The sequence below is a fragment of the Python bivittatus genome, unplaced genomic scaffold (assembly GCF_059951505.1).
Source record: "Python bivittatus isolate LINGU-HERP-01145 unplaced genomic scaffold, Pbiv_v1 ctg000220_np1212, whole genome shotgun sequence".
NCBI lineage: Eukaryota > Metazoa > Chordata > Lepidosauria > Squamata > Pythonidae > Python > Python bivittatus.
In genome coordinates this window covers 31106731-31132166 of record NW_028277048.1, presented here as the reverse complement: position 1 = coordinate 31132166, position 25436 = coordinate 31106731, and the positions used below count along the sequence as shown (strand labels likewise).

Here is a 25436-nt window from a genome sequence, read left to right as displayed (position 1 = left end):
AATAACATATAATCTATACATCTTCTCGCCATGTACTTTTAAGATCCATGTGTCTTGTCGTACACATCTTGTATAGTCACAAGCCTAGCAACTACTTACCTGTTGATGGCTTCCATCAAGGTATCAGAGGCAAATGGAATTTTAATCCTGACAAATTGTAGGCTTCTCTTTATCTCACAACAACTCCCTTTATCTAAATGACTCCTGGTTCTGCATTTGGCAAAACCAGGGATATTTTCCAAACAATACTTTTCATTCTAAAACGTGATGGTTTATATAAAGTAGAGGGAACCCCTTTTTCTCTTCCTCTCATAATATTAGTATTCAGGGTCACACAATTAGACAGACCTCCTCACACAATGCAGAATTGATTAAACATACTGTTATCAGAGAGTATGGTGGCTTTCCATTTAAAAGGTAATCAGACAAATTTGTTGATAGTCATGGTGGCTATGCTAGATCTCCAGGTCCAGAAGTGGGGAGCCTCTGAATTTAAGCTGTTGGGAACAAATATCCTAGAAGGCTATTTCAGGCAACTCTTGGCTACCTTCATGGGAAATAGGAAGCTCAAAAGATGGGCTGCAGTGTGACCCCTTTGCTTTTTCCTCATCCTTTTCCTCTTCCTTCTTACTAACTCTATTTACCGACTGAAGGCTTCTCCTCATAACATTGACTTGTACCATGTGTTCAGAATATTGGAGAGCACAGTGCCCTCCACATGTTCCTTCCTTCTGATCTGGGAATCATTTTCATCAGGAAAGGAAGTAGCCCATTCTGGGTCCCCTCTCAAGCACTCTCAAGACAAACCTCTCAGATGGCATCCCAACATCAGCTATTACTTAAAGAGCTACTGGCTACACTTGTTCTAAGGCCCTGGGCTTGTGCATACAATCTGCTCTTAGGCAGGAACAGCAACAGTGTTAGTTCAGGACACTCTCCATGGGGTGGGGCAGTGCCAGCAAGTTGCATCAGTACTAGGGCTGTCTGATCAGGGCTGCAAAAATCCAAAAGACCACTAGATAGTAGCAAAGAGTTAGAGTTTTCTTTAACACTTTGCTGCCACATAGAGGTCACCCCACTTACATGTTGCCTGCTCCCACTTGCCACTTGGCTCCCACCCATCATGCCACTCTAGACAAATGCTTGGCTGGTGACCCTTGTGCTTGGGGGTCGCGAAGCAACTACCACCCTTACTTTGACTGTATATACACCACTGATTTTCAGCAAGCCTGCATAACGCTATAAGTTGTTCCAACTAACTGGTGGTGGTTTCACATGTAAAGGAACATTGTCTGGTTTGCCTGGAGCCCAAACTCCATCATCATCTTACCCGTGAGTTGATTGAAACCCATCTGGTGTAGAGCATGTGTGACATTTTTTTCATAGTTGAGGACCACATAGAGGGCATACTTGTCCTCGTAGTACTGGGTCCCACGTATCATGCGGAGGTTCTGCAATGGCAGGTAAGTGAAGACATTCATGGCGATCAAAACATAGCCAGTCACTTCTCGGATAGTCTAGGAAGAATGAAGTGAAATCATAAAAGACACCATAACTCAGCCATACTTAACAACATACTAAATATACCCTTTAGAGATTGTTTGCCATGCTGGTTGGGAATGATGCACCAAGCCGGGGTAAACTGCCGTAACATCCATTGCATATATTCACTATCAACTGTGTGGCTAGTCATTTTGTTAATTAGTCAGGCTCCCAGGCAAAATAGATGCCACCTTCAGATGCCATGACCTGATGGGAGAGGAAAATGCATGTGACTGTAATTGGTTTCCCCCGTTCTTCTCAACTGACGGCAATCTGAAAAGCTGTGTTGGATATGATAGTGGTTCCACAGGCATCAAGTTTAGACGCAGTTCTGATGGACTACAACAAGAAACAGAGGAAAGGATCTATTGGTAGAGTGAAGCTAAACAGACTCACATCTTCAAACAGAGGTCACTGCCAAGGAACAATAAATCAGCAGGGGGAGCAATTTCTGATTGAAATGTGCCAAACAGGGAGGAAGGGTAGATCTTGCAGAGCTACTACCATCCACTTTTCAATTTTCTGCCAGCCAGCTGTGTCTGGGAAGCAGCATAGTTGGCAGAAATGATGTGGGAGGTGGGCAAAAAAAATTTCCCGCCACCAGGTACTCCATATCATCTACTACACTGTTATTTGGATGTCATCCATATCTAAAAACTCAGATATTCCCCATAATGTGTAAGCGTACACTAAATGTTTCATACTTTCATAGTGCTTTGGCTGCACAGCAGTTCTCCAGCTCTACCACCACCACCCGGTCTCTCATTTCACTAGTTACTATTTGGTTCTTTTGGGAATAAGAAAAACAAATGATTACATTTCAGTCTACACCCTAAATGTAGATGTCAAGAGATCATTTTAATCATGTATATATACAGTTGTGTCCATGAAGTCACCAAGAAATAAGTGAAACTTGAAGGAATCTTTATCTTCTTGAAAAATACTACATCCCTATTATAAATAAATAAATCCAGAAAGCCTACTGCAGCTATCCTGAACATTTCATAGTAAGATACAGTGGTACCTCGGGATACGAACGCCTCTACTAGCGAACATTTCGGGTTACGACCAGCTTTGGCAGAAAAAATTTACCTCGGGTTACGAACTTGCCTCTACTTACGAACCGGATCCGCAGCCATTTTCCCTGCTGCTACGCGGTCGCGGCTTCCTGTGGGAGAGGTCGCGGTAGCAAGGAGACGTTCGGTGAGGCTTGTGGTGTGTTTTGCGGTGTTTTGCGAAGGTTTTTGGTGTGCGTGTTAGCATGGCTCCAAAGAAAATGCAGAGCAGGCTTGGCGGGAGTAAGGCTCTGAAGAGAAAATTGCCTCGGGTTGCGACCAAATTCGGAGGGCGGAACGGATTAACCGTATTTACATTGAACCTTATGGGAAACTTTACCTCGACTTGAGACCAACTCGAGTTGCAACCAGAGTTACGGAACGGATTAAGTTTGTATCCCGCGGTACCACTGTATACATAATGTCCGAACATAATGGCTTGACACTGGTTGTTATAGCTGGATGCAATGACAGGCCTATTGGCCATACACATAACCAATTCTCTTTCAGTCAGCTGCCATATTGCATGGTGGTCATCACATTGTGAATTCTTTAGTCAACAATGTGTCAGTATTGGAGCCAGGAGTTGGCTAGCTTCAGAAAAGACCTTTCAGAAACCCCAGATTATTGTGGGAGAGCAAATGGGCAAGGAAAGAACCTCTGTGATTTCCGAAAACACTCATTGGGTTAATAGTTGACAGATTATTATGCCACTATCATGCCAAGTTAACTTGGTCCCATTTGTCTTTTCTACTCGCGATGACATGGATTCCACATTCCATAGGCAGGCTCAGTCTAGATTAATGTTATCATACAGCCATTCAGAGATGGGTATCTCACCCTCGCAGCTGCTTTTCTGAGTATAATCCAAACCTCCACTGCCTCAATAATGAAATGAAAACAAATTACCCCAACAGAGAAGTGTTCAGCCAGGCAGTAAACTACTACCAACCCATTCTATGTTCTTCCCAACAGCACAAATCCCTCTTTTTTTCATTTTTTTAAAACAAAGGAGGCTTCCTTTCTATGTCTGGAGTTACCCAATATGCTGACTATGGGCATCCTCTACCACTCTTGGGTTGTTGTTGTTGTTGTTGAATTAAAAAGGAAACTAATCGGAATGCTGATGGTCAGCAAAACGGAATGCTGGCCTTCAAAACCTCCTTTAATTCCAAGAGTACCTTTGGACACTCCATGGATCAAGAAACATTTTTATAAATAGAAATATTGTATACCTATAGCACCAGTATACTGTTTGGAAATGTGACAGAAAAAAGATAAAGTAAGCTATGGGAAATGGTAGGAAGGACAGTGGGGCCAGAGAGGATAGGAAGGAGATAGAGTGCATTGGCTGTGCTCCATGTATTTGTAGGGTTTATCCTTTTTTGTCTTTTTGTGTGCATTTTGGTGAAGCATGTGCTTTCTCTGTGCATCGGGTGTCTCTGAATAACACTTGGTTACTTTCTCTGAACAGGAACAGAAAAGTGTGGAGTCTCACTTGTACAAAGATGCCCAGGTAAATCACTACAGCCTCTTCCAGGATATGGCTATTTTATTATTTGGTTATGCTTAAAAAGGCAGCTATTATGTGAATTCGCAACTCCCTTCTCCACTGAGGACATTTTGTCAGCAATCCACAATAAATTCTCAAAATTCCTGCTGCTCCAAAAGTGTTGGGGACTTCTGATTACTCAGAAATGTAGGCTCAAGGTCAAATTAATATATATGATTACTTTTCCCCAGAACATAATAATTTTATGACATCATAAAAACATATTCTTTAATTAAATCTTATTCTCACTGAATTTCCAACAATATGATCATTTACTCATCCTTTTCCTATACAAATGCGATGGAATCCAATAAGATCACTGTGTGAAATAAATGGCCATGTAAGTTCTTGAAATAAATAAATAAGCCCAAAGTATTAGTTTTCATTGAATAAGCCATAATCTAAGATCTACTGAAATTTTTGATACTTCAAAACATTAAATTATACAAATGGAGCTCCAATCCTAAATTTATGTACCTCTGAGTAAAGCTGTTTAAATTATTTAAATTGTTCAAAATCATTAGTCTCCCATGACTGAGGTATTCAGGGAAGGGAAAAGAATGATGGGATACAATGGAATGGATATGTAGACATTTTCTGGTTTTTCTCTGCAATCAGTCAAATGAACTAGAATCTTTTTGGAGAATATAACAAAGTAAGAAACCTCCCCAGTGAGATATGCTGTACCACTGTTTGTTTGTTTTTTAATGTGCCAGGGGCAAGTGAGACAATGGCTTGTCATGTCTATTCACAGTCATTAATGGAAACAGAAAGTTGACTTATGAATGTACAGTAGATGGAGAAAGCCAAGATTCCCACAGTGAACTTTCTGTGCTAGCTTCACACCTGCTGAAAAAAAGGAAAACGTGTAAGTCCCTCACCACTCCTAGTTACCTGCAAGAAAGAAAGATCCTGGTTTTGTCCAATGAGCACTATCTCAAGGTTACCCATGACGATCTCACAGTTGTTGTACATTTTATACAGTGTCTGATACCGTTGCTGGGCATCTCCTGTCACGCTGAGCTCGTTTTGGGTGCCTGCACAGACTGCAAGGAAAAAAAGAAAGGAAATGCATAAATCATTCATGAAGCCCACTAGCCATCGTTCAGTCATCATTCTATAATAGTCTCTATCATAAAAAGCAGAGTCATCCACATATCACCACTTTCTGTTTTGATCAACCATGTCCACTAGAGCATGGCACAATTAAATATCAGGAATGGACCAGATAAGGTGCTCCAGGACGATCAAAGTTCTTACAGGGCACTTCGTTCCAAACACTTCTATCAAATTAATCAAACTATCAGTCTTGATGAGTATATATTTACCCTGTACCAGTCTTAGGTCAGTTTCACTGTCATGGGCTCCATCTAAAAACACATGAATTAGTTTTTTATGATGGTGCTAAGATATTGTTGCTACCTCTTCCAGGATTACTATTTGAAGAATTCTTCAGGGACAAGGACAGATGATTAAACATTGAAGTCAGTTTTATAAAGGGGTTACTAGACAAAGGTGCTGTCCCAGTTTTGAGATGGAATAAGCTCCCTGATGATCTAATGGCATCATGACCAAGGGCAACTGCAATTGAGCAAAATCTCATTATGTCCCTATAGTTTCTATGGATGGGGAGCTTCAATTTCAAGGCAATTTCATTTCAAGTCATGGGGAAAAAAGATAGCAGACAGTTCAAACTGGTTTAATTAACTCCAGTCAATTTTGCCCCTGTTCACTTTGCCTGGGCTACTTTAACTGGCAGGAGGAGCTGTAAGGAATGCAAGACTGGGAATAAATCTACAGCCAAAATAGCCTGGATCAATCTCAGGTACATTTTGTACGGGAACCAAAAAGCTGGGAAATAGAGAAGCTGTTGTCCTTAAATATTCCCCATGGACTCTAATGTAATGCTTCCAGGGCAGAGGAACAGAGATACACATAACAAAGGTATGTAAGAAACAGAACCATAATCCATAATGGGGTTTTCCTAAAACAGGTTGCCGCTAATCCAAACTGGTAAAAAGGATCAGAAGATGTGGCAAAATCCAGTGAGGGCAATGCCAAACAACTATGTTTGATGGCATCCCCTGCCAAATTCAGTTTTTGCTTCCTTCTTGGAACTATTATCAATACAGATAGACATCTACCTGTGAATTCCTCAGAAGGATAGTAATGATGGCTAATATCCAAAGAGAAATTTCAGGTGTGTGTCCTACAAACTAGAACATTTTACATTCCCCATTATTATTGCTGTTGTTCTTCCTCCTCCTCCTCCTCCTCCTCCTTTCTCCTTTTGCCATTTACAAGCTATTATTAATTCTTCCCTCTCCCTAGCTTCTGAACATGTTTATCCTGAGGAGTAGGAAAGTCACATCCAAACAGAAGAAGCTCAATGTTTCTTAGGAAGACCAAAAAGTTTTACTTTCAGTTTTACAGTGTATGAAGATCCATCACCAAGCCTCAAGAAAGATTGTCACCCCGGACTGTGGAGTATAGATCTATAATTCACTTTTACAATAAGACCTCTGAGTCAAAATATGAATGCTAACTAGGAATGCTGAAAACTGCCATCTTAACCTATCTGGAGGTTGCGAGCTGCTCTACTGGAAGCAGTGCTACCAAGCAGCTTAGAAAAGGGTATAAAATAGTCACTGTGGTGCCCTGCTTCCTAGTTCTGACCAAATTCACCCGGTCCTAGCTGGCACACTGCCAAACAGATGAATGAAAACCACGAGCATCTGCACACCCAGTGCCCTCTCCCAGAAGGTAAATAAACAGTCACATTCTCCCCCACAGCTTAAGTAGTACAAATTAACCACGCTGGAGGAGGAAGAGTGTGATAAGGCTGAAACCATGAGGAACTAGGATGCTTGATGACATCAGGATCAACCCCCTTTGGATCTAGTTACCTGAAAACACAAAATCCACTTTGAGATTTACAGTAACAGGAAGTGGTATATAAAAATATTAATTGAATAAACAAGCAAGCAAGCATAACTGACTACTCTTCCTGTATCTACCACAGAGATCAGATCAGAACAGTAGACTGGAAAAGTAAGCCCTGAAAAAGTAAAAAGGACTATCTGCTGGATCCATATAGGCCATAAGCTAGAATTTCTATTAATCTTGCTTTTTAAAGAAGCCACATTTGGCTGGTTTCACTTACTAAGTAATAAACTATGCTTTCAAACCATAATGGCCACAGTTGTGCACTACAGCAAGTCAAAACCAAACAAAGCACTAGATATATAAACCCAGCCACTCACCATGAGAGTGAAGATAAGATGCACACTCTTTGGGTGAATGGTACTCATATACCTGACTCTATAGCTTATCAGATGAAAATGTTTCCAAAGGGTGGCATTCTTACTCTGCCGCCATAAATATAAGAGCTTGTGTTGCAGAACACACTAAGCCACAGTTGGCTGAATTAACCAAAATGGGTGAGGCTCACACAATACACTAAGCCACAAACAAGCACACACCATCAGTGCAGGGATCTCCAATTTGTCAGTGAGCACAGTTCGGAGTTTGAGAGCATGCTACAGGCACTCACACAAAAAAGTTGCCACCATGGAACTTTCACTCATAAAATGCCCATGAACAAGAAGGCAAAGAGAATAGGCTGCTCCTGGCCACCTCCTCCCCAGCGGCTTCCAATACCCCACCTTGCTTTTATCTTTTTCCAGACAAGTAGGCACACTTTCAAATAAAGCACTGAGCTACAGCCTTCCGCCACTTTAATCTTCTGAGCATCTACTGGGAGGATCACAAAAGTCAAGGTGGCAGCCACAGCAGCATGATCACAGCCTTCCCCCTGTCATATGTGTTTTGGCGTGGTGTGTACCTACAAAGGGACGGGCCTTTGACTGCACTGCAGCAACTGCCATCTTGACTTTTTTGACGACCCTCCCCCAGATGTTTCTGGCAGAAGGTTTGTGGGGCTCAAAGACATCCTTGTAAATGAAAATTTTAAAGCTTGATTCTTTACACCTGTGTACCTTTTTTAATTAAAAGAATCTATAAAAAACACTGGAGTCAGGTGGAATATTGTGACTAAGCTTCAAAAGCTGTTTCAATATTGATTAAATTGTACATGGGTGGAGTTTTACTGTTTTGAATCACATTTATCAGTAAAGGGGAAAGAGGTGCCAATCTAGATGAACAAATACAAAAATGGAGCAGGGGAGTAATGAGTGAAGATTCTGGACTGGATTATTTTGCCTTGAAAACAGAGGTATAATCTTCAGTATTTGGCATTTGCACTCCACACTTTGGTCACAGACCATAGGTTAAGGGAGCTTTGACCCACTGGTTGTTTTCCATGAGTGCATTGATTCAGAGTTAATATATAACAAAGAAGGAAACTCTATCCAGCCTTTAAATGCATACCTCACGTCCTATTTCTTATGCACAAGCACTATAGATTCTTGAATCAAGACCTGCATATAAACACAGTATGAATAACAAGAGGGTGGGGCGCCCATCTTCTTTAATTCACTAGATTGGATTAAACCACGTCAACTGGAGTTTATTAGAACACCTCCAAAGATCCTCAGTAGTACACCTCACTTTAATGAACTAATGGGGGGAAAGGGGGACACATTTTTTCCCAATGTCTGGTGAACTGAACTGTAAATAAATGATGCAAATTCCATCATTTGTATGTATTTGCACATTTGTGTAATGACGTCACGATGCAAATTGTCACAAACGATGCAATTTGCATCAATCCTGTGTCATTTCCATTATGATATCATTACACAAATGATGTGAGTTGCAACACAATTTGGTCTGTTGCACACAAAGTTTCACAGGAGGTCAGCAAAGACTTCACGGTCACAGCAGAAACAAAAGCCTTTTCTGTTACCCAAATTAAATCTAGAAATCTTGGCGGAAGGAAAGAGGATAGATTTCTCTTGAACAGAATTGTTCTGGGATTGAAACGAATCCCCAGGCTGGGCACATGCCCAGGGGTACACCTTGCTGGCCATTATTTTGCGTTTGTCTTTAGTCAGTAGAATAATCTCTGCAGTAATTTGTATCCCTGGATGCTGTGATGTGTCTATACCTACAAAGATCAGGATCATGCAAGTCATGGTACTCCCTGTGACGCTCTATGGAAGCAAAAGCTGGGCTTTAAAGAAGCAGGATAAGAAGAGTATTGACATCTTTGAACTTTGGTGTTGGAGAAGACTCCTGAGAATACCGTGGACAGCCAAGAAAACAAACCAATGGATCATCAAACAAATCAACCCAGAATTCTCACTCGAGGCACAAATCACCTGGCTCAAATTATCCTACTTTTGCACACATTATGCAAAGACCCAGGTCTCTGAAAAAGGCTCTAATGCTGGAAAATGTGGAAGGAAAGAGAAGAGGACAACCAGCAGCAAGATGAATGGACTTTGTTACTGTGGTGATGAGTGCACCATTGGGAAACCAGAAAGAACAGGTTAGGGACAGGTTGTCATGGAGAACATTTATCTATGTGGTTGCTAGGAGTCAAAAACAACTTGATGACACATCATCCATCCATCCATCCATCCATCCATCCATCCATCCATCGACTTAGCTGGATTTCCTGCTAAGGAGAAAGAAAATGGTCTACTTCTATCTTCTCCAGAACTATGTTTCCAAATTCAGAACTATGTCCTGCTAAGGCTGTCATAATTTCTTTGTTATAGAGCAGTGTTGTCCAAACTTGGCCACTTTAAGATGAGTGGACTTCAACTCCCAGAATTCCCCAGCCAGCCATGCTGGCTGGGGAATTCTGGGAGTTGAAGTTAACTCATCTTAAAGTGGCCAGGTTTGGACAACACTGTTATAGAGGCACTGGCCTGGTTCATACATTATGCTAAAACATACAGGTAGTCCTTGTTCAGCAACCACTTGTTCAGCGACTGTTCAAAGTTACGATGGCGCTGAACAAGCAGACTGATGACTGAGCCTTGTAATTACAGCTGTCACAGCATCCCCACGGTCACGTGACTGTGATTCAGGCACTTGGCAATTGGCTCACAATCATGACATTGCAATGTCCCGCGGTCACTTGATTGCTACTTGCAACCTTCCCTGCTGGCTTCTGACAAGCAAACTCAATGGGAAAGCCAGCAGGAGGTTGCAAATGGCGATCATGTGACGTTGCACCTAATGACTGCACAGGATTCACCTAACACTGGGAACTAGAACTGCTGATGTAAGTCAGCGTGGTCACATGATGTCGTACTTTACAACTGCATCACTTAGTGATGAAGTTCCTGGTCCCACTTATCGTCGCTACCTGAGGACTACCTGTAATGTGATTTGGTTTTCATTTAATGTAGAGCTATCAGTTTTGAACTGCAAAACTCTAGATGACTATTAGATGGCAGCAAACTGCTTTGCTGCCATCTAGTGGTCGCCTGGAGTTTTGCAGCCCAGATTTGGCAGCCCTACTGTCAGAGTCTGCACACTCAATCCCAAAGTTCAGTAAATCCTCTGGAGACCAAAAGTTCCATCAGAGATTTCTTTATTCAGGAGAAGCATACAGCATCATAGTTTGTTGAGTCTAATTCTACATAGCAAAGCCTTGCCCTTTTAAGCCCAACTTCCCCCCCCTCTAGGTTTCTATTCCCGCTTGCAGCTCTTCGCGCCTTGCCCCGGTTCTCACACCTCCTGGCCTTGGATGTCTGTTTCAAGATAGAGATAACGGCACCTGGCCTCCTCTTCCCCCCTTTTATGGCAGGTCAAGCAAACGGTTAGAATAACATTCCCAGTATTTCACTATTGATCTATGGTTAGCAATAAAAGCAAAAGTATGGTTAACAATAAAAGCAAAATAAAAACAATTGAAGGTTCTGGTTTGCGTAGATCCTGACACCTACTTTCATGTCCAAGATGGACTCAGCAGACCTCCTATTCTGTGCCTTAGCAATCGATATGAAAAATAGTTACATCAGAAAGGCGCTTCAGGGGAGGGACCTTGCAAAATTTCAAAATAAGTGTTGGGGTTAGGAAGTTAAGATGAGTGGAAAACAGTCATCAAATAATTGAAACTGTAGTCACACAGGGCATATGATGGATATGAGGAGATACAGTGGCACAAGAACTTGAACATCCAGCATTTCCAAACAAACATCCAATTTGCAGCTTCCCGAGTCCACAGACTCCACCAAAATTATTTAATGGTTAAATATTTCCGCTGTCAGGAGAGAGAACAAGCAAAGGGCACTGAATTCTAGAACAGCCCCCTGCATTCTTCCCCCAAAGCATTGTGATTGGATCATACAGCTAAAGCAGTGTTTTCAAACTTGGCAACTTTAAGATAAGTGGACAACATCTGAAACACTGAGCTAAAATAATTCACTCTGCTTAGAAACTAGAGACAGCCATCAAAAACCACCTTCCCTTTCCCCATGTTAATATTTTTGTTATATGGAATGTTTGCAGAGAAATATCAGCTTTTGCAGAATATTGCCAATGTCTCTGTGTCCTATATTGCTAATGGAGCTCTCTTGAAGACTGACATTTCAGGACTCATAGCTCCTTAAAAGAATCCTCTATGGACTTAGTTAATCTCCATTTAAAGTCATCCAAGTTAGTGGCCATCACTATTTCTTGTGGAAATAAACTTCACATGTTCATTATACACTGTGTAAAGAAGTGCTTTCTTTTGTTTGGTCAAAATCTCCTTCCAGTCGCTTCACTGGATGACCTCTGATCCTAGTCTGGGAAGCTAGTGGTCCAGAAAAAGCAAATAGCTAGTAAATAAATAGATTGTAGGTGCATAAAGGGAAGCTAGTGGTCCAGAAAAAGCAAATACCCAGTAAATAAATAGATTGTAGGTGCATAAAGAAGCAATTTCAGTTGTAGGCCTAGTGAAAGAGCATGCAAAAAATACTTTCCCCCGTCACTGAATAATGAAAGCTCCATCCTTCAAAATTTAGAAAATAAATTCTAGGAGATAAATATATATATATTATCCTGCTTATTTCCTGTCGTTCAACTAAGAGATGAAGGACTTTGTTCACACTCAGAAGAAAGTACTATTAAGTTCAGTGGGCTTTCTTTCTACATAAATGAGATAGTAATGCAGTCAAAAAAAGAATCTCTAGAAATTAATAAATGATTTTAGGATGGGGGGAGAAGGCTAGGCTTCACACTACTGAATTGCTGCTATGTTTTGCCCTACTGAAGGCCCCAGTTTGGGTGTGTACAGTTGTTTAGTATCTATGACATTTACAGGAGTTAAATGTAAGCCTTCCTAAGCTCACAAGCTTTCTCCTCCTATCACCTCAAAACTGACACACCACCAAACTGGCTGGGCAGCTTCTTTTGCCAAGTGTGGCACAACCCACCAACCAACCGGCTCAACCAACAGTTTCAGCCAATTAAGAGTCCAGAGTGACTGACGTTCAGAGGGTTGGTTGGTACCCAGAACACAACAGGATTTGGCATTCCAAACACGTATCACAACTTTCCTAACCGCAGGGACGAAGACAAAGAGATACAGTTGTGGCTAGAAATGACAACACTGGATTCCTGAGCATAAGGGGAGGGAAGCAATGGGCCTCCAGATGTTGCTACACTGCAACTCCTGGCAGCCCCAGACAGCAGGGGGAGTTAGAAAGGATGCTGAGACATATTATTATTGTTGTTGATAAGGAACTCAATCCGTTTCCAATTTTCCTCTGTAGCAACAACTTGGCTAAGAGAGAATAACTGACCCAAAGTGGTGAGCTTGAAGGGCTGAAGGTGTCCCTGCTGCCAGCTCGGCACTTTAACCATGACTCCATCCTGGTTTTGTAGCTCAGCAACATCTAGAAGATCACAGTCCTTACTCATTGGTTGACTGCTTCTGTGATGCATCTCTAGTAGAATTAAGAGACTGATCCCGCTTGATGAATTTAACTTGAGAGGCATGTTAAAAGTCTATTCAATAATTTAAAATCTGTTCCATGGTTCTCCTGGCTGATCTCATAATTCAAATCTTTTTCACCCCATGAGTCATCCAGAGGGTCCAAGCAATCACAGAAGAATTGGGCCTCTTGGGTGTGGAGACAGAAACCCCTGCCAGCTCTGAAAAGGGCGGGAAGTACAGTCACAGGGGTTGCATTGTCCTTGGATGGGCTGCTCTGCTCCCAGCCCCATTTCTGAAGAGGCTGCTTCAGGCAATGTCCTGGCTGGACAACAACGGGTTGATTATCCATGGGAAGGTGGAAGGAATTGGAGGCCTGGCTAAGAACTCCACCCTAGCAAGGACATAACAGATCTTGCCCCAAGGCTACATGAAGCCATAGAACTGGAGCTGCTCTAAGAGCAGCCTCCACTCCACGTCCCCTGCAGAGGCACTGGCTTGGTTTTTGCTCCCAGCCTTACTCTCTCTTTCTCTCCGGGGTATTCTACCACACTGCAACTCAATGAAGCCACAGGGCTATCAGGCAGCTTCACAACAGCCACCCAATTAGCATGCTGCAAAGAGTTGGAGGGGTGACTGTTCTAGGGCCTGCACTAAGTTCAAAAGAAACACTGACTGACATGAATTTTAATGTCATCTGAACAATCCAAGAAATCATATACAATAGATTCAACAGTCCCTGCACTGCATAAGAAGGCCAACATGGCTGATATTCTCATGAAGGAACTCCTGCTAAGTTTCTATGCAAGGATAACATGGAATGGAAGCCCCTGCTCTAGGGCAGGAGTGGATGACTGAACTATCACTCCCCAAAACTCCAACCATCATGGTCAATGGTGAGGGATGCTGAGAGTCATTGTCTGGAGGGCTATAGGTTTCTCACTCTTGTTCTACAGCCTCAGAAAGAGAACAGGTGTCCTGAAAATCTATCCATTACGCAGAAGAAAGGAGATTGATAGATGCATCTAAGGGTACTGCAAGAGAAGAAAAAGTGCACCCGCTAAAATATCCTTTTGCCTTTGGTCAGCTTAATGTTGCTTTCCACAATCCGGTATTCTCCAGATGAGTTTAACTTCAATTCTTACCACCCTTAAGTAATACGGCCAGGGCATCTACCAGGTGTCAGAAAACACTGTATTAAGCATTCTACAGCCAGAAATATAGTATGCAGTTGATTATTAGAAAATGAAAACGAAAGCTATCATTATCCTTTCTCATTTTAGAGTCCTTGGGGTGCCACTATAGACAACTATCAGCTCCTTGGCAAACCTTTATTTATTTTACTTTTTTTTCTTACAGAACCCATTTAAAGCAGCATGCATGGGTATTCCAGGTAGTCTCTCCTCCAAGCTGAGCCCAGACCCACAAGAGCTTGCTTTATCAAGATGGCTGCATCATGTGGGTCCTCACAACTAGGTACGTGTTCGCAGGAATCCTGTGAAGTGGGCCAGGTTGCAAATAATCCCTTGCTCTTGCAATTGGCCAACCAACTTCTTTTCTTCCCCCCTATACTGTAGACTTTTCAAGCAGCCAGGAGTTGGTCAAGCCAGGCAAGAAGAGTAGCTATAACATCCATGATGTAAAGTAGTTTTCAAGAGGATGCAGCTGAATCCACCAAAGTGATGCCCCAAGACAGTTCATCAAGGTAGTCAACTCACTCACCAATTAGATCTGGTTGTGTCCTTCCATTACAATCATTGTTTGCCCACCCTGTGCCTTAGTGAGATTGTGTTGTTCTAATCTACAATATTTTCCCACCCATCACTTTTCCACCAAAAAATGGTCTCAAGTGAATGACAACAATTAAATCTAAGCCTGTAAGAAAGTCAGCAAGCCAAAGTAGAGGGAGCGAATAAACAGGGATTTCTATTGATCCAATGTCTTCTTGTTGAACTGCTAAAATTTATTCCAAGGATTTAGGACTATCTATTTGGAGGAATGGACCAAAGTAAATTTGAGATGCAGCCTCCAACATTGAGTTCCAACTCACACCTCTCGTGTGTGTGTGTGTGTGTGTGTGTGTGATTCAGGATGAGAATTGAGAGATGAGAGGCCAGAGCCAGATTTCTTACATTTAATAGGCCTCCTATCTAGGTATAAACAACTGATGTGCTTAGAAAGACAATCTGATTCTGGACCCAAACAATGGCTAGTACAGAACCTTCCCCATATTCAGCTGAAATCCCAGATCTCAGCTAGCCACTGCTTTACACGCTCTCTTAATACCCACACTCTCACTTTCTTTGCACGCTGTGGTGTTAGTGTCCTTGATACTGTGGAGGAAGATGCCGTGTTGTACACTTGCCTTTGAGAGTCTGTTTCTTACCCCTGGACATGAATGGCACACATCTCTCCTACTCCACTCCGCTGGCAGCCTCCTCCCTCAATGGGCAAAATAGGCAGAGATAAAAGAGCATTGGCAACTTTGCCCCCACCCCCTTCTCCCTAATCCAGACAGTGGCTCCAGCCTGGGAGGGAGGCAACAGCCAGACATATGAAGGCACTTCCTGAAGAGATAACAGTACAAGAGAGGGGGGTACAAAAAAGAGGGGTGGGAAGGAAGGCGGGAAGGAGGAAATGTTTACCACCTCTCAATCATCCCTCATGCTTTCCTTCTTCAGCCTTGGAGACTGGGATCCCAGGTCAGACCTCCCCATTCTGAACAGCTCTAAGAGTTTAAGGCCAAAATGCTGAATACTTTTCCCTGGGTGGCAGCCCTCAATGGTGTAGACGTGTATTACAAAGAAAGGACGGTCATTTTTGGAGTCTATGCTGAGTTTGGGCTGGAGGGGGCGGGGAGGAAATGACAAGTAGTGGTTTGGAAGCCGGAGAGGGCTAGGAGCCAGGACACTGGGTTTTGTCCCCCTGTCATAGTGACAAGTCCTTTGCAGGGCCGCTATTCAAGTCCCAGACGTGACTCAGAGCTGAGCAGCGGAGGAAAAAAAGCAGTTTTGTCTCTGCCCAGGCTGAGATAAGAACTATTTCTCCTCCCCCAGCCACCATAGACTTCACCATAATTTCAGCGTCTCTGCCCTATCAAAGCAAGGACACCTGAGTTGGCTTTTGTACAGGAACATTATTCCTCCAATGGTATGTATACAATCTATTCCTGGAAATGGCAGCCTCGTATGAATGAAGAAATATAAATCAGAGACTCTCGCTAAAAAATGCCCCATAAGAGCCTTTCATCAGGTCCATTGAGTGTCCCAGTCCTGCACTGGAAATGCTGGGTAAGTAACCCTCCTGTGAAATGGGTTCATGCTTTACCCTCTTGTAGGCCCTGATTTTCACTGGGAATTGGATGGTTCCAGGGTTGAGCTCCAGAAAGCCATTTCTAAGTCTATTCAGATATGCAGGAAGTACCTGTAGAAGTCAGAGGACCCAGCCATTTCAATGTTTCAAACAAAATGCCTGAGAGGCTAATTACTGAGCCCTCGGGAGTCGCTGTCAGCTACATGGCTCCACAAAGGAATCACACAGACAAATGCAGAGCTGAGATGACCTCCTTGGCACATGGAAAGATGGTGGGGAGTTCTGAAAGGGCACAGCCAGCCTCACTTACATGCATTCTGCATGCATTTAAAAAAAAGGCTCTGTGCATGTGTACTAAGATCCGCCACATAAGAAGGAAGTAGACTGAGATCCACATATCCTCATCCATTCCCTGAACATTGGAGAGAGAGTCATCTGAACCCAACTAAAGCAATATATAAGACCATTCTTACATAACTAAACCAACTTTAGTTAATTTGGCAGGCCACGAGTCAACCTACATGTTGACTATTTAATTATAACCTTGGCTGCTTGAGTGGGTGTGTCAAATCATGTACTGTACATTGACAGAAGTTGTGAAAAAACAACATTGTTGTTTAAACACTGATGTTTAAACTTTACTTTCTCAGTGCTCCAGCCTGTAGCTCCACTTTTCAGATGTAGGGAGAATGGGTTTACTTCCACCATCACAAACAAGAATATCAACACTCTATACATCTTTAATGAGAAAAGGAGAGGAGAGGAAACTATTTGTAACCCACTGGTTCCCTGGATCCTTTGTGGCACTTCCCATTGATCCTGGCCTTTAGTTGGCAGAAGAAAAAGGCTTTTCAGAGGAGGAAAAAGAGATCCTGCAAAACAGGACACAGGATGGGGAGTTCTTCAAGAGTAGAGGGGATGCAATTGTTCCTTGCAATAAGACAAAGAGCAATCCTAGTAGTTGATACTACTACTATAGTGAGTTGAAACAAATATTTTTCAAGTGGACCCATTAGGTTGTGAAGTGTGCTGTCTGCCTAGAGCAGGACTCAGGGAAGTGACAAAATAATGTCCAATCATCCCTTCCTACAAATCCATGTGAGGATAAATGACACTTCAAAGAACAGCCACAATCATATGGCCATGAACTCTGAAGATCTAGGACAGAAGCTCAAGAAATTGGGTGGTGTTCTCATCCACTGCAAATGAATGATTGGTTATACAGGAGAGTTATGGTGGACCACTGGTAAGAGATGGGTTGTATTTCATAATGACTGGTAGAAAAGTGTTTGCCTGAAGCACGGATTGCTTAATCAGAAGGGCTTTCACATATATTCTCTAGGATTGGAGATGAAAAACCAGGTAGCTCAGAACTATAGAGATGGTGTCAGGAAAGCTCAGCTTTTGTTGTAGTTGGTGAAGACTTGGGGCAGAGGGGAGACTCTTTAAAGAAAAGAATCAGTATCTCAGCTGCTGCATGAAACAGCAAAATCCCAACAGACAACAAAAAAAAAGTCCTCCTATTTGTCCCTGTCTTCTTTGAGAAGAAGGTGTATGTTCCACCAGACACTTGTGGAAAGTAGGATGAGTACTGAAATTTGAGACTGACAGAAACATTATCAGGCAACTTCTACTTCCTTTGAATGACCTTAAATCTCCAGGACCAGATGAATTATATCCTAGGGCGCTGAAGAAACTTGCTGATGGTTTAGCTGAACATTTATGGAAGAAATCCTGGAGAATGGGTGACAGGTAAGTGGAGGAGGGCAAACATTCCTACCTTCAAACAGGGGAGAAGGAGGATCCAGGGAACTACAGATCAGTCACTCTAACATAAGTATCTGAAAGATTCTAGAGCAGATAATAAATATGTCAATCTGTAAGTACATTGAAAACAATGCAGTAATTGCCACAAGTCAATATGGATATGTCAAGTACAAGTCTTGCCAAACTAACCTTGCCTCATTTTTTGATCAAGGTGATAGCATGTAGCTGAACTTGAATGATCTCAGAAGGCTAAGCAACATTGACCCAAGTTATTGTTTGGATGGGAGACCACCAAATGTCACTGGGCTATAAGGCTAGACCAGAATTTATAAAATAAATTCCATAATGTTGCCAAGAAAACTACATGTCCATGAAGACCCAAGTTCGGCTTGATTCAAGTCTTAATTTCTGTATTAGAAATTAAGACTTCTGTAGGATTAATATATCTTGCTTCCACAAAGCATTCAGAAAGCACTTTATGGCATTTTATCTAACAGTTAATTAAGTATGGTCTAGATGGTATGATTGGTTGATAGACCCACAGCTGGCTCAAAAATCTCACACCATCAGTGCTCATCAGTGGCATTTAATCAAACTGGAATAAGATGTCAATTATGGTATCACAAGGTTCAATCTTGCACCCTGAATTCATCAATATTTTTGCTTACAATTTGGATGAGGGCATGGAAAGAATCCTTATCAAATTTGCAAGAGACACAAAATTGCATAGGATAGCTAATACCCTGACAGAAATAAAATTTGAAACCATCTGGATGGGTGAGACGAATAGACTAAAAAATTTTTTAAAAAATTAAGAGAGACAAAGTTAACTTAGAAACAGAAATCAAATGCACAGATGTAGAAATGGGATAAAAGAATACAGGAACTTGGAATAGTAGCTGATCAATAAACTGAATAAAGCCAACAGTGTGATATGGCTGCAAAAAAGGGAAATTTTAGACTGCATCGATAGAAGTGCAGATTCCAAATCACAGGAAACTACTTTATTCTGCACTCGTCAGACCTCACCTCAACTTTTATGTCCAGCTCTGGACACCACATATTAAGGAGGACTCAGGACCACTGGGGAAGAAATGATGAACTAAAGACGGCTCTGCAAAAGCGAGCCGACGACTGCAGTGGAATGAAGAGCCAGTGAATAGAGTGGCTCTTCATAATTCCTCTCCAGACAAGAGAGGACTTTTGATCACCCACAAGTGCTCCAGATGGTTGCTCCTCGCAAGGAGACCACAAGACAGCGGTCTCTGGTCGATTTAATGCTGTGGGAGATGAGGAAATAGCCAACTTACTCAAACCACTGGGTTCACATACTTATTTTTCTAATCAATTTTTGGAAATTGCCAGGTGAGTTGCCTTCAATCCATAGCAAAATAAGTTTTAAATACAAGTTTAAGGACTTAAAACAGCAAAAGGGTGATTAGAATGTTGATTTTGGAAAGTTACAAATGGACTAGGGGTCCAGATGGATTTGAAATAAGATTTTGGAATTAATTATAAGAATCCTTCCCATGGGAAAATGCTTTTGTTTTGAATTCTTAAAAAAAAATATGATAGGATGGGACTTTGAAGGTCGGACACTAGAGGGAACTAGAAGGAACTAAAAATTACAATTAAAGGAGAAGAACACTTAAATTTGACTTCCTAATACAGAATGGAGCAAAATATTTTAACATTGGACATATTGAATGAAATTTTTGAACAATGGACCCTGAAGTTAATTTTAAGAGTGTCCGTCTCTATAGATAAGACTGTGTTTAAAAGATGTTATGGAAGTTTTACTGGACAAGGCTGAGACTGATCTGAAAGTAGATTTAAAACTGACAGGCTACAAATATGATATGGAGAAAGATGCTACACTGGACATACAAATGAAACCAGCTGATGTCTTAATAATTAAAAGGGATATACAAATAACAAACCAAGAGAGTGACCTGGGTAATTTTCCTAAATTGGATTTACAAAAGAGGCTTGTTAAAGGTTTGAAAAATTTTGTGAGAAGGGACAAAGAAAAAATGAAAAGAAATCAAGTTCTAGGACATGAACTTGAAGGGATTAAAGATCAAGATTGTAAAAAGTAAAGGGATGGAATATAAATTTGGTTTATGTGATCAAGGTTAAAATAGATATGGTGTTATCTCTTGTAACCCTTACTGGACTTTTGCTGTTCAGAACTGAAATGACGAGGTTTTAAGGATTTGTTTATAGATAAGAGATGGGATATGGGAAGCAGAGATCATGTGTTGTATTTTAAGAGAAGGTGATAAGTAATTAAAATTGTTTATACTTGTTATGATGAAGGGGGGGTCATTTATATATTTCTTTTATTTTTCCTTATTATAGTCTTATTGTTTCTTTCTTTTCTGTTTTTTCTATTTTTCTTTTCTGCACCTTCTGTTTTTTCCTTTTATTCTTTTTTTTTTTAGTTTGTATTAGTTTTTTATTATTGTAATTATAATTTTTAATAAAATTACTATGAAGATTTTAAGGAGGACTCAGGAAATTAAAACAGGTTCAAAGAGGATGATCAAAGGGCAAGAAACTAAGTCATAAAAAGAAAGAATAGAATTGGGAGTTTATCCTTAAGAAGAGGAGATGGCACTCTCTAAATACCTAAAAGGATGTCATATAGAGGGTCAAAGGCTGTTCTGTCTTGTTCCGGATTGCAGAACACCAAACAATGAATTTATGGATAGAAAAGCAGATTCCAACACTATGTTAGTAAAAGTTTCCTAGTAGTAAGAACCCTTATCCAGAGAAGTGGTGGACTCCCCCTTATCCTAATGGGTTCAATCAAAGGCTAGAGCAGGACAAAGATTGGCCTCAGTGGCCCCTTCCAATTCTATGATTCTGTGAGAGGTAACCTTATATTTCAGGCAAGGGTATTCAGAATGAAGTCACCCATTATTTTAGAATAATCAACATTTACCAGTTTGGATGAAATCAGAGTTTGGTTAAGAGTTGAAACTTGAGGTATAAGAAGCGCAAATCTTCCCAAGAAACCTCAATCAACAAATTAACATCAAACCAAATTCACCAGACCGCTCACGTCCAATTTCCTCAGTAGATGACTCAGAGCCCCCCAGGTGGAGGACTACATACATTGTTCAGCTCCAATAATCAACATATTTCCTCATTGAGAGAAGGCAGGAAAAGGAGAGGAAAGAGAGAGCCAGCTGGTAATATAGGTAGATTATCCTAAGAAAAAAACCTGTAATGAAAGGAATTAGTAACTTCATCTTGCTGCAGGATCAATCATTCTTCCTTAATACTCCTCTGTTTCACCTTTTCCCAACTAAATCAACACTCTTTCATCCCTTTATCTTTTGCAAACTAGCAATAAAACACACAGATCCCCAAAGAAGATGTTCTAGCAGATTCTAAAAATACCACCTGTTCAGCTCCTACCGTTTCAATTAACTCTGCCTCTTTGCATCTTCATTTGCTGAAAGATATGTGTTTTATTTTGGATGCTATATATGTACAAATACACACTTCATTATGGATCCAGCTGTTCGCTCCTCATCTGAGAGGGGACAAATAAAAGCTGAATCATTGGGAGTGAATCATAGGGTTCTGTTCACTAATAGGAGAGTTGGAGGTGGAAAATCAATATTTTTAAAGAAAGAAAAATTACCACCAGTCCACAAAATTCTACTGGAAATAGGAGAAATGAGATTGCAGTCTCCTGACATTGGGGACACCACAAAAACAGCAGAGACCATGATCCCTGCTCCTGGGTTCTCCTCCCTACATCTGAAGACACCAGATTCCTAGCACATTGTGATTATACCTGTATCCCATCTTTATTCCAGGAGATTCTGGAGAGACAGCTATGAGATCACAGTTACCCAAGAAGCATTAAAGTTGTGTCATTTCAATCCTGTTCCCTTCAATAGGCTATCCACCTAAATGGGACTGCTGAAATCAAGAAAGGTTATGGGGAAATTGGAGTAGATTTAGGCCTTGCGTACAAAGTCTGGCTTGGGTATTCCAAACAAATTTCCAGGATGAGCTTTCTTTCTTTCCCGAGTTACAGCTCCCAACTGATAGATTTGGGGATTGAATGAAAAGAAGGGCATATTCTGGAAACTGTCCCCGCACTTTTTCCATTCCTAACCATAAATGAGGCTGGGAAGAACAATTCCCACCCACCCACCCCACCAAATACTGGGGACAGCTTGAGGACCTCTACGTTTTATTTCAGTTCTGCCAAGGCAGTCAATGATTTCAGTTTGGTGATGAAGTGTTTGGGTGTTGTGGTGCTCTGGGATACAGGCATCACCGAGTAAATAATTATCCACCCACTATGCTCCTTTACAAATTAAAACCACAAACAGACATGGCCTTGACCCAACCAACCTGAAACACAACAATGATATTTACACAACCCCGTAATGCTTTTATATTAATACCTCTCCATTCCAACTGCTTATACTTTTGTTATCCCAACTCTTGTTTTTGTTTTTAACTCTGCCTTCTAATGACGAAAGTAGCATAATGGTTAAGACACAGAAAATGGCCCATGAACCCGGAAGTACCAGCAGAAATTACTCCTCTATTCCCCAAGAACAATGTAGGCCTCTTCACCTCAGCTTCTGCCTCCACACCCCACCTTTACAGGATAGAAATTAGGGGAAAAAACAACAACAACTGTTATAGCATTGCTGTGAAGGATATAGCCCGATGGCATAGAACATACTCTGAGCACCTGACCTAAGTGCTATAAAAACATTCAGTTAATGTTATTAACTATTAACAGGGTAGCCCCACAATCAAACAGCCATCTTAGGTAACTGAACCTCTGAGGCAGGAAACTGAAGCAAGGAATGAAAGACAGACCTGGAAGTGCCAGAAAGCCTGTTGAGAAAGCACCTTTAGCTCATAAGATGCAGTTGAGGATGCAACTGTGCAAGGAATGCCCAGATGTCCCACTCAGAGAGTAGCAGGTGATGGGGGCAGCTCCAAAGAGGCTTGATGGCAATTCCTGAGCTGATAAGGGTACCCCAAGGCCCAGTTTGATGTAGTAGTTAAAGGCACTGGCCCAGAAACCGGGAAACCATGAGTTCTGGTCCCACCTTAGGCACAAAGCCAGCTGGGTGACCTTGGGCCAGTCCCTCTCTCTCAGCCCTAGAAGGAGGCAATGGCAAACCACTTCTGAAAAACCTTGCTGAGAAAACTGCAGGGACTAGTCAAAAACTGACTTGAAAGCACACACAAAAACTGACTTGAAAGCACACACAAAAACAACAACAAAAAAACCCCCAACCCTTCTTTCTTCTTTAAAGGAAAACTGAACACCCAACATTTTATAGTCATGGAGCAGATGGCAGAGTGCAGGTATACTTACTGATTGTCATGGTATTATTTTTACATTAACAATCCATTATTCTTTCCACAGTTGGTTCCATTATCAGCAGTGAAATCTGATTTGGCTGCTAAACTGTTTGGTGCCTGTTCAAGATGGGGACAGACTCTACCTTGTCCTTTATTTCAAGCAGCAGCAGCAGCAACAACAAAAATCTTACTATTATGGCTCTCTGAAATTCTCCCCAAGAACAAAAAATCAGTTGCACCACAGATGTGACCATTTCTATACACGACATTTGTCAGGTCCCTGCCACAAATAACTTATTATGTAAAATAGAAAGAAAAACAAAAATGAAAAGAGTGGGAAAAAGAGTCTGGATGCACAGAAAATCTGAATTTATTTCAGTACACATACAACTGGACCACCTCTCCCTGAGAGTATCTGCCTGTCCTACCAGATTGGATAGGGTAGGCACACTTCAGGTCCCGTCCCTGAAATGTTACCATCTACCGGGATCTGGGAAGTGTACCTTTTGTGTGGCTGCCCCTATCTTGTGAAACACCCTCCCTTGGGTGATCCGGCAAGCCTCACCCTTTTAGCCTTCCAGAAGGCCATAAAGACCTGGCTCTTTACCCAGGCACTGGGGTAGAGTCATGGTGTCTGTGGCTGGTTGTTGGGGCAACCCAGGGGGATCACTGAGGCACTGGATTTTTACTTTCCGTGATATGGTTTTGTGGTTTTATTGTTGCTGTGAGCTGCCCAGAGTTGTGCTTTAAGATAGGTGGCCATACAAATCTTTTTAATAAAATAAATTTTAAAAATTAAATAAACTGAAGTAAGAGAAAGTGCTTGATTGCAGTTACTGCCTCAAAAGGGTGTGCTAAGAAATATTAGGTTAGGAATACCAATAATTCTGTCCATGCCGCCTTTCAAACAGATTTGTTACACAGTAAAGACTCTGAGTTTCCTATAGCTATAGGTAGAATTTGGACAGCTGTTGCCCTTGTGAAAGTTAAAAATACATTCTCTGTCTCAAAAAATGTAACTTGAGAGCCCTGAGTTTTACAATATCATGGGTATATAAATGTCAAATACCACAGGCTTGGTGCATGGGCAATCTTTTGCCAATTATTGTTTTCCTGCAAATTAAAATAAATTAATTTAGGACAAGGACATGAAAAATCATATATTCTCCTTTTGTATGTATGGTTGTTGCATTTGCTTCTTCTCTGTCACAGCTCTATCAAACAGAAGTTCCAAAAACCTACATTTGGGACAGTCTCAGTGAGGAGTTAGGTTTTTCCCACTTTTAATGGCCAGCTGCCCTATTATTCAGGTTTATCATATAGCAGACTGCATTTGAAGCTCTCCACAGTTTCAAAAGATGTTTGCCTGGTGGCACAGGAAGCTGGTGCCTGCAAAACACAATCTCAAAACCTTTTCAAGTACAAAAAGAGTGAGTTGCGTGTTTCTTTGGCTACAGATCAGAATATTCATTAAGAATCATGTGTAAGTATGTGCTCCTCAAATATCATCTTAAGCGCCTCTTTCTCAATGTATTTAGACTCCAACTGTTGCATCCTATATTTTTCCAGAATAGTCCTTCTCATCTGCTACTTCACACAGGCATATAATTTTTCTAATCACAGGATGAATCCAACATGGTCTGCCCATTTTGGAGACTTTATATATAGCAAATATGATAATACGTAGCTAGCCATGGCTGATCTTGAAAAACTGAGGAAGGACAGACCTGGTTACTGTTTGGATGGAGACCATTAGGAAATAAATCCCAGGGCTGGAGGTTTGACCTGCGAGTTGAAAAAACATCCTGGAAGAAGGCAGTAGTAAATCACTTTGGTATAATGGTCAAGAAAATTGGGAAAATTATTCTATTAGGCACCATGAATTGATGAGAGGAGACAAGATGAGAGAATACTGAAAAAAACGATTGGACCATTCAATGAAGACTGTTTAGTGAGCATATGCTCAGCATCTGCTGTTTGTTTCAAATTTGTGATTTATGCCTAAGTTTGTTCATAC

The 25436-nt window shown here is 41.4% G+C and overlaps 1 protein-coding gene and 1 long non-coding RNA gene across 2 annotated transcripts in view; one reads left to right on the top strand and one right to left on the bottom strand.

Annotated features, from left to right (window-relative positions):
- Positions 1 to 25436, bottom strand: part of ERBB3 (erb-b2 receptor tyrosine kinase 3) — a 97974-nt gene that overhangs the window by 45948 nt on the left and 26590 nt on the right. The window contains exons 2-3 of the mRNA XM_007423530.4: positions 5044 to 5195; positions 1331 to 1517 (exon numbers count right to left, since the gene is read on the bottom strand). Of these exons, the coding sequence (XP_007423592.2) occupies positions 1331 to 1517; positions 5044 to 5195 (339 nt within the window). The remainder of the gene's footprint in view (positions 1 to 1330; positions 1518 to 5043; positions 5196 to 25436) is intronic.
- On the top strand, positions 16030 to 23618 carry LOC148216317 (uncharacterized). The gene is made up of 3 exons (XR_015795722.1): positions 16030 to 16135; positions 17959 to 18049; positions 23484 to 23618. It is a non-coding gene; the product is annotated as an uncharacterized LOC148216317 (long non-coding RNA).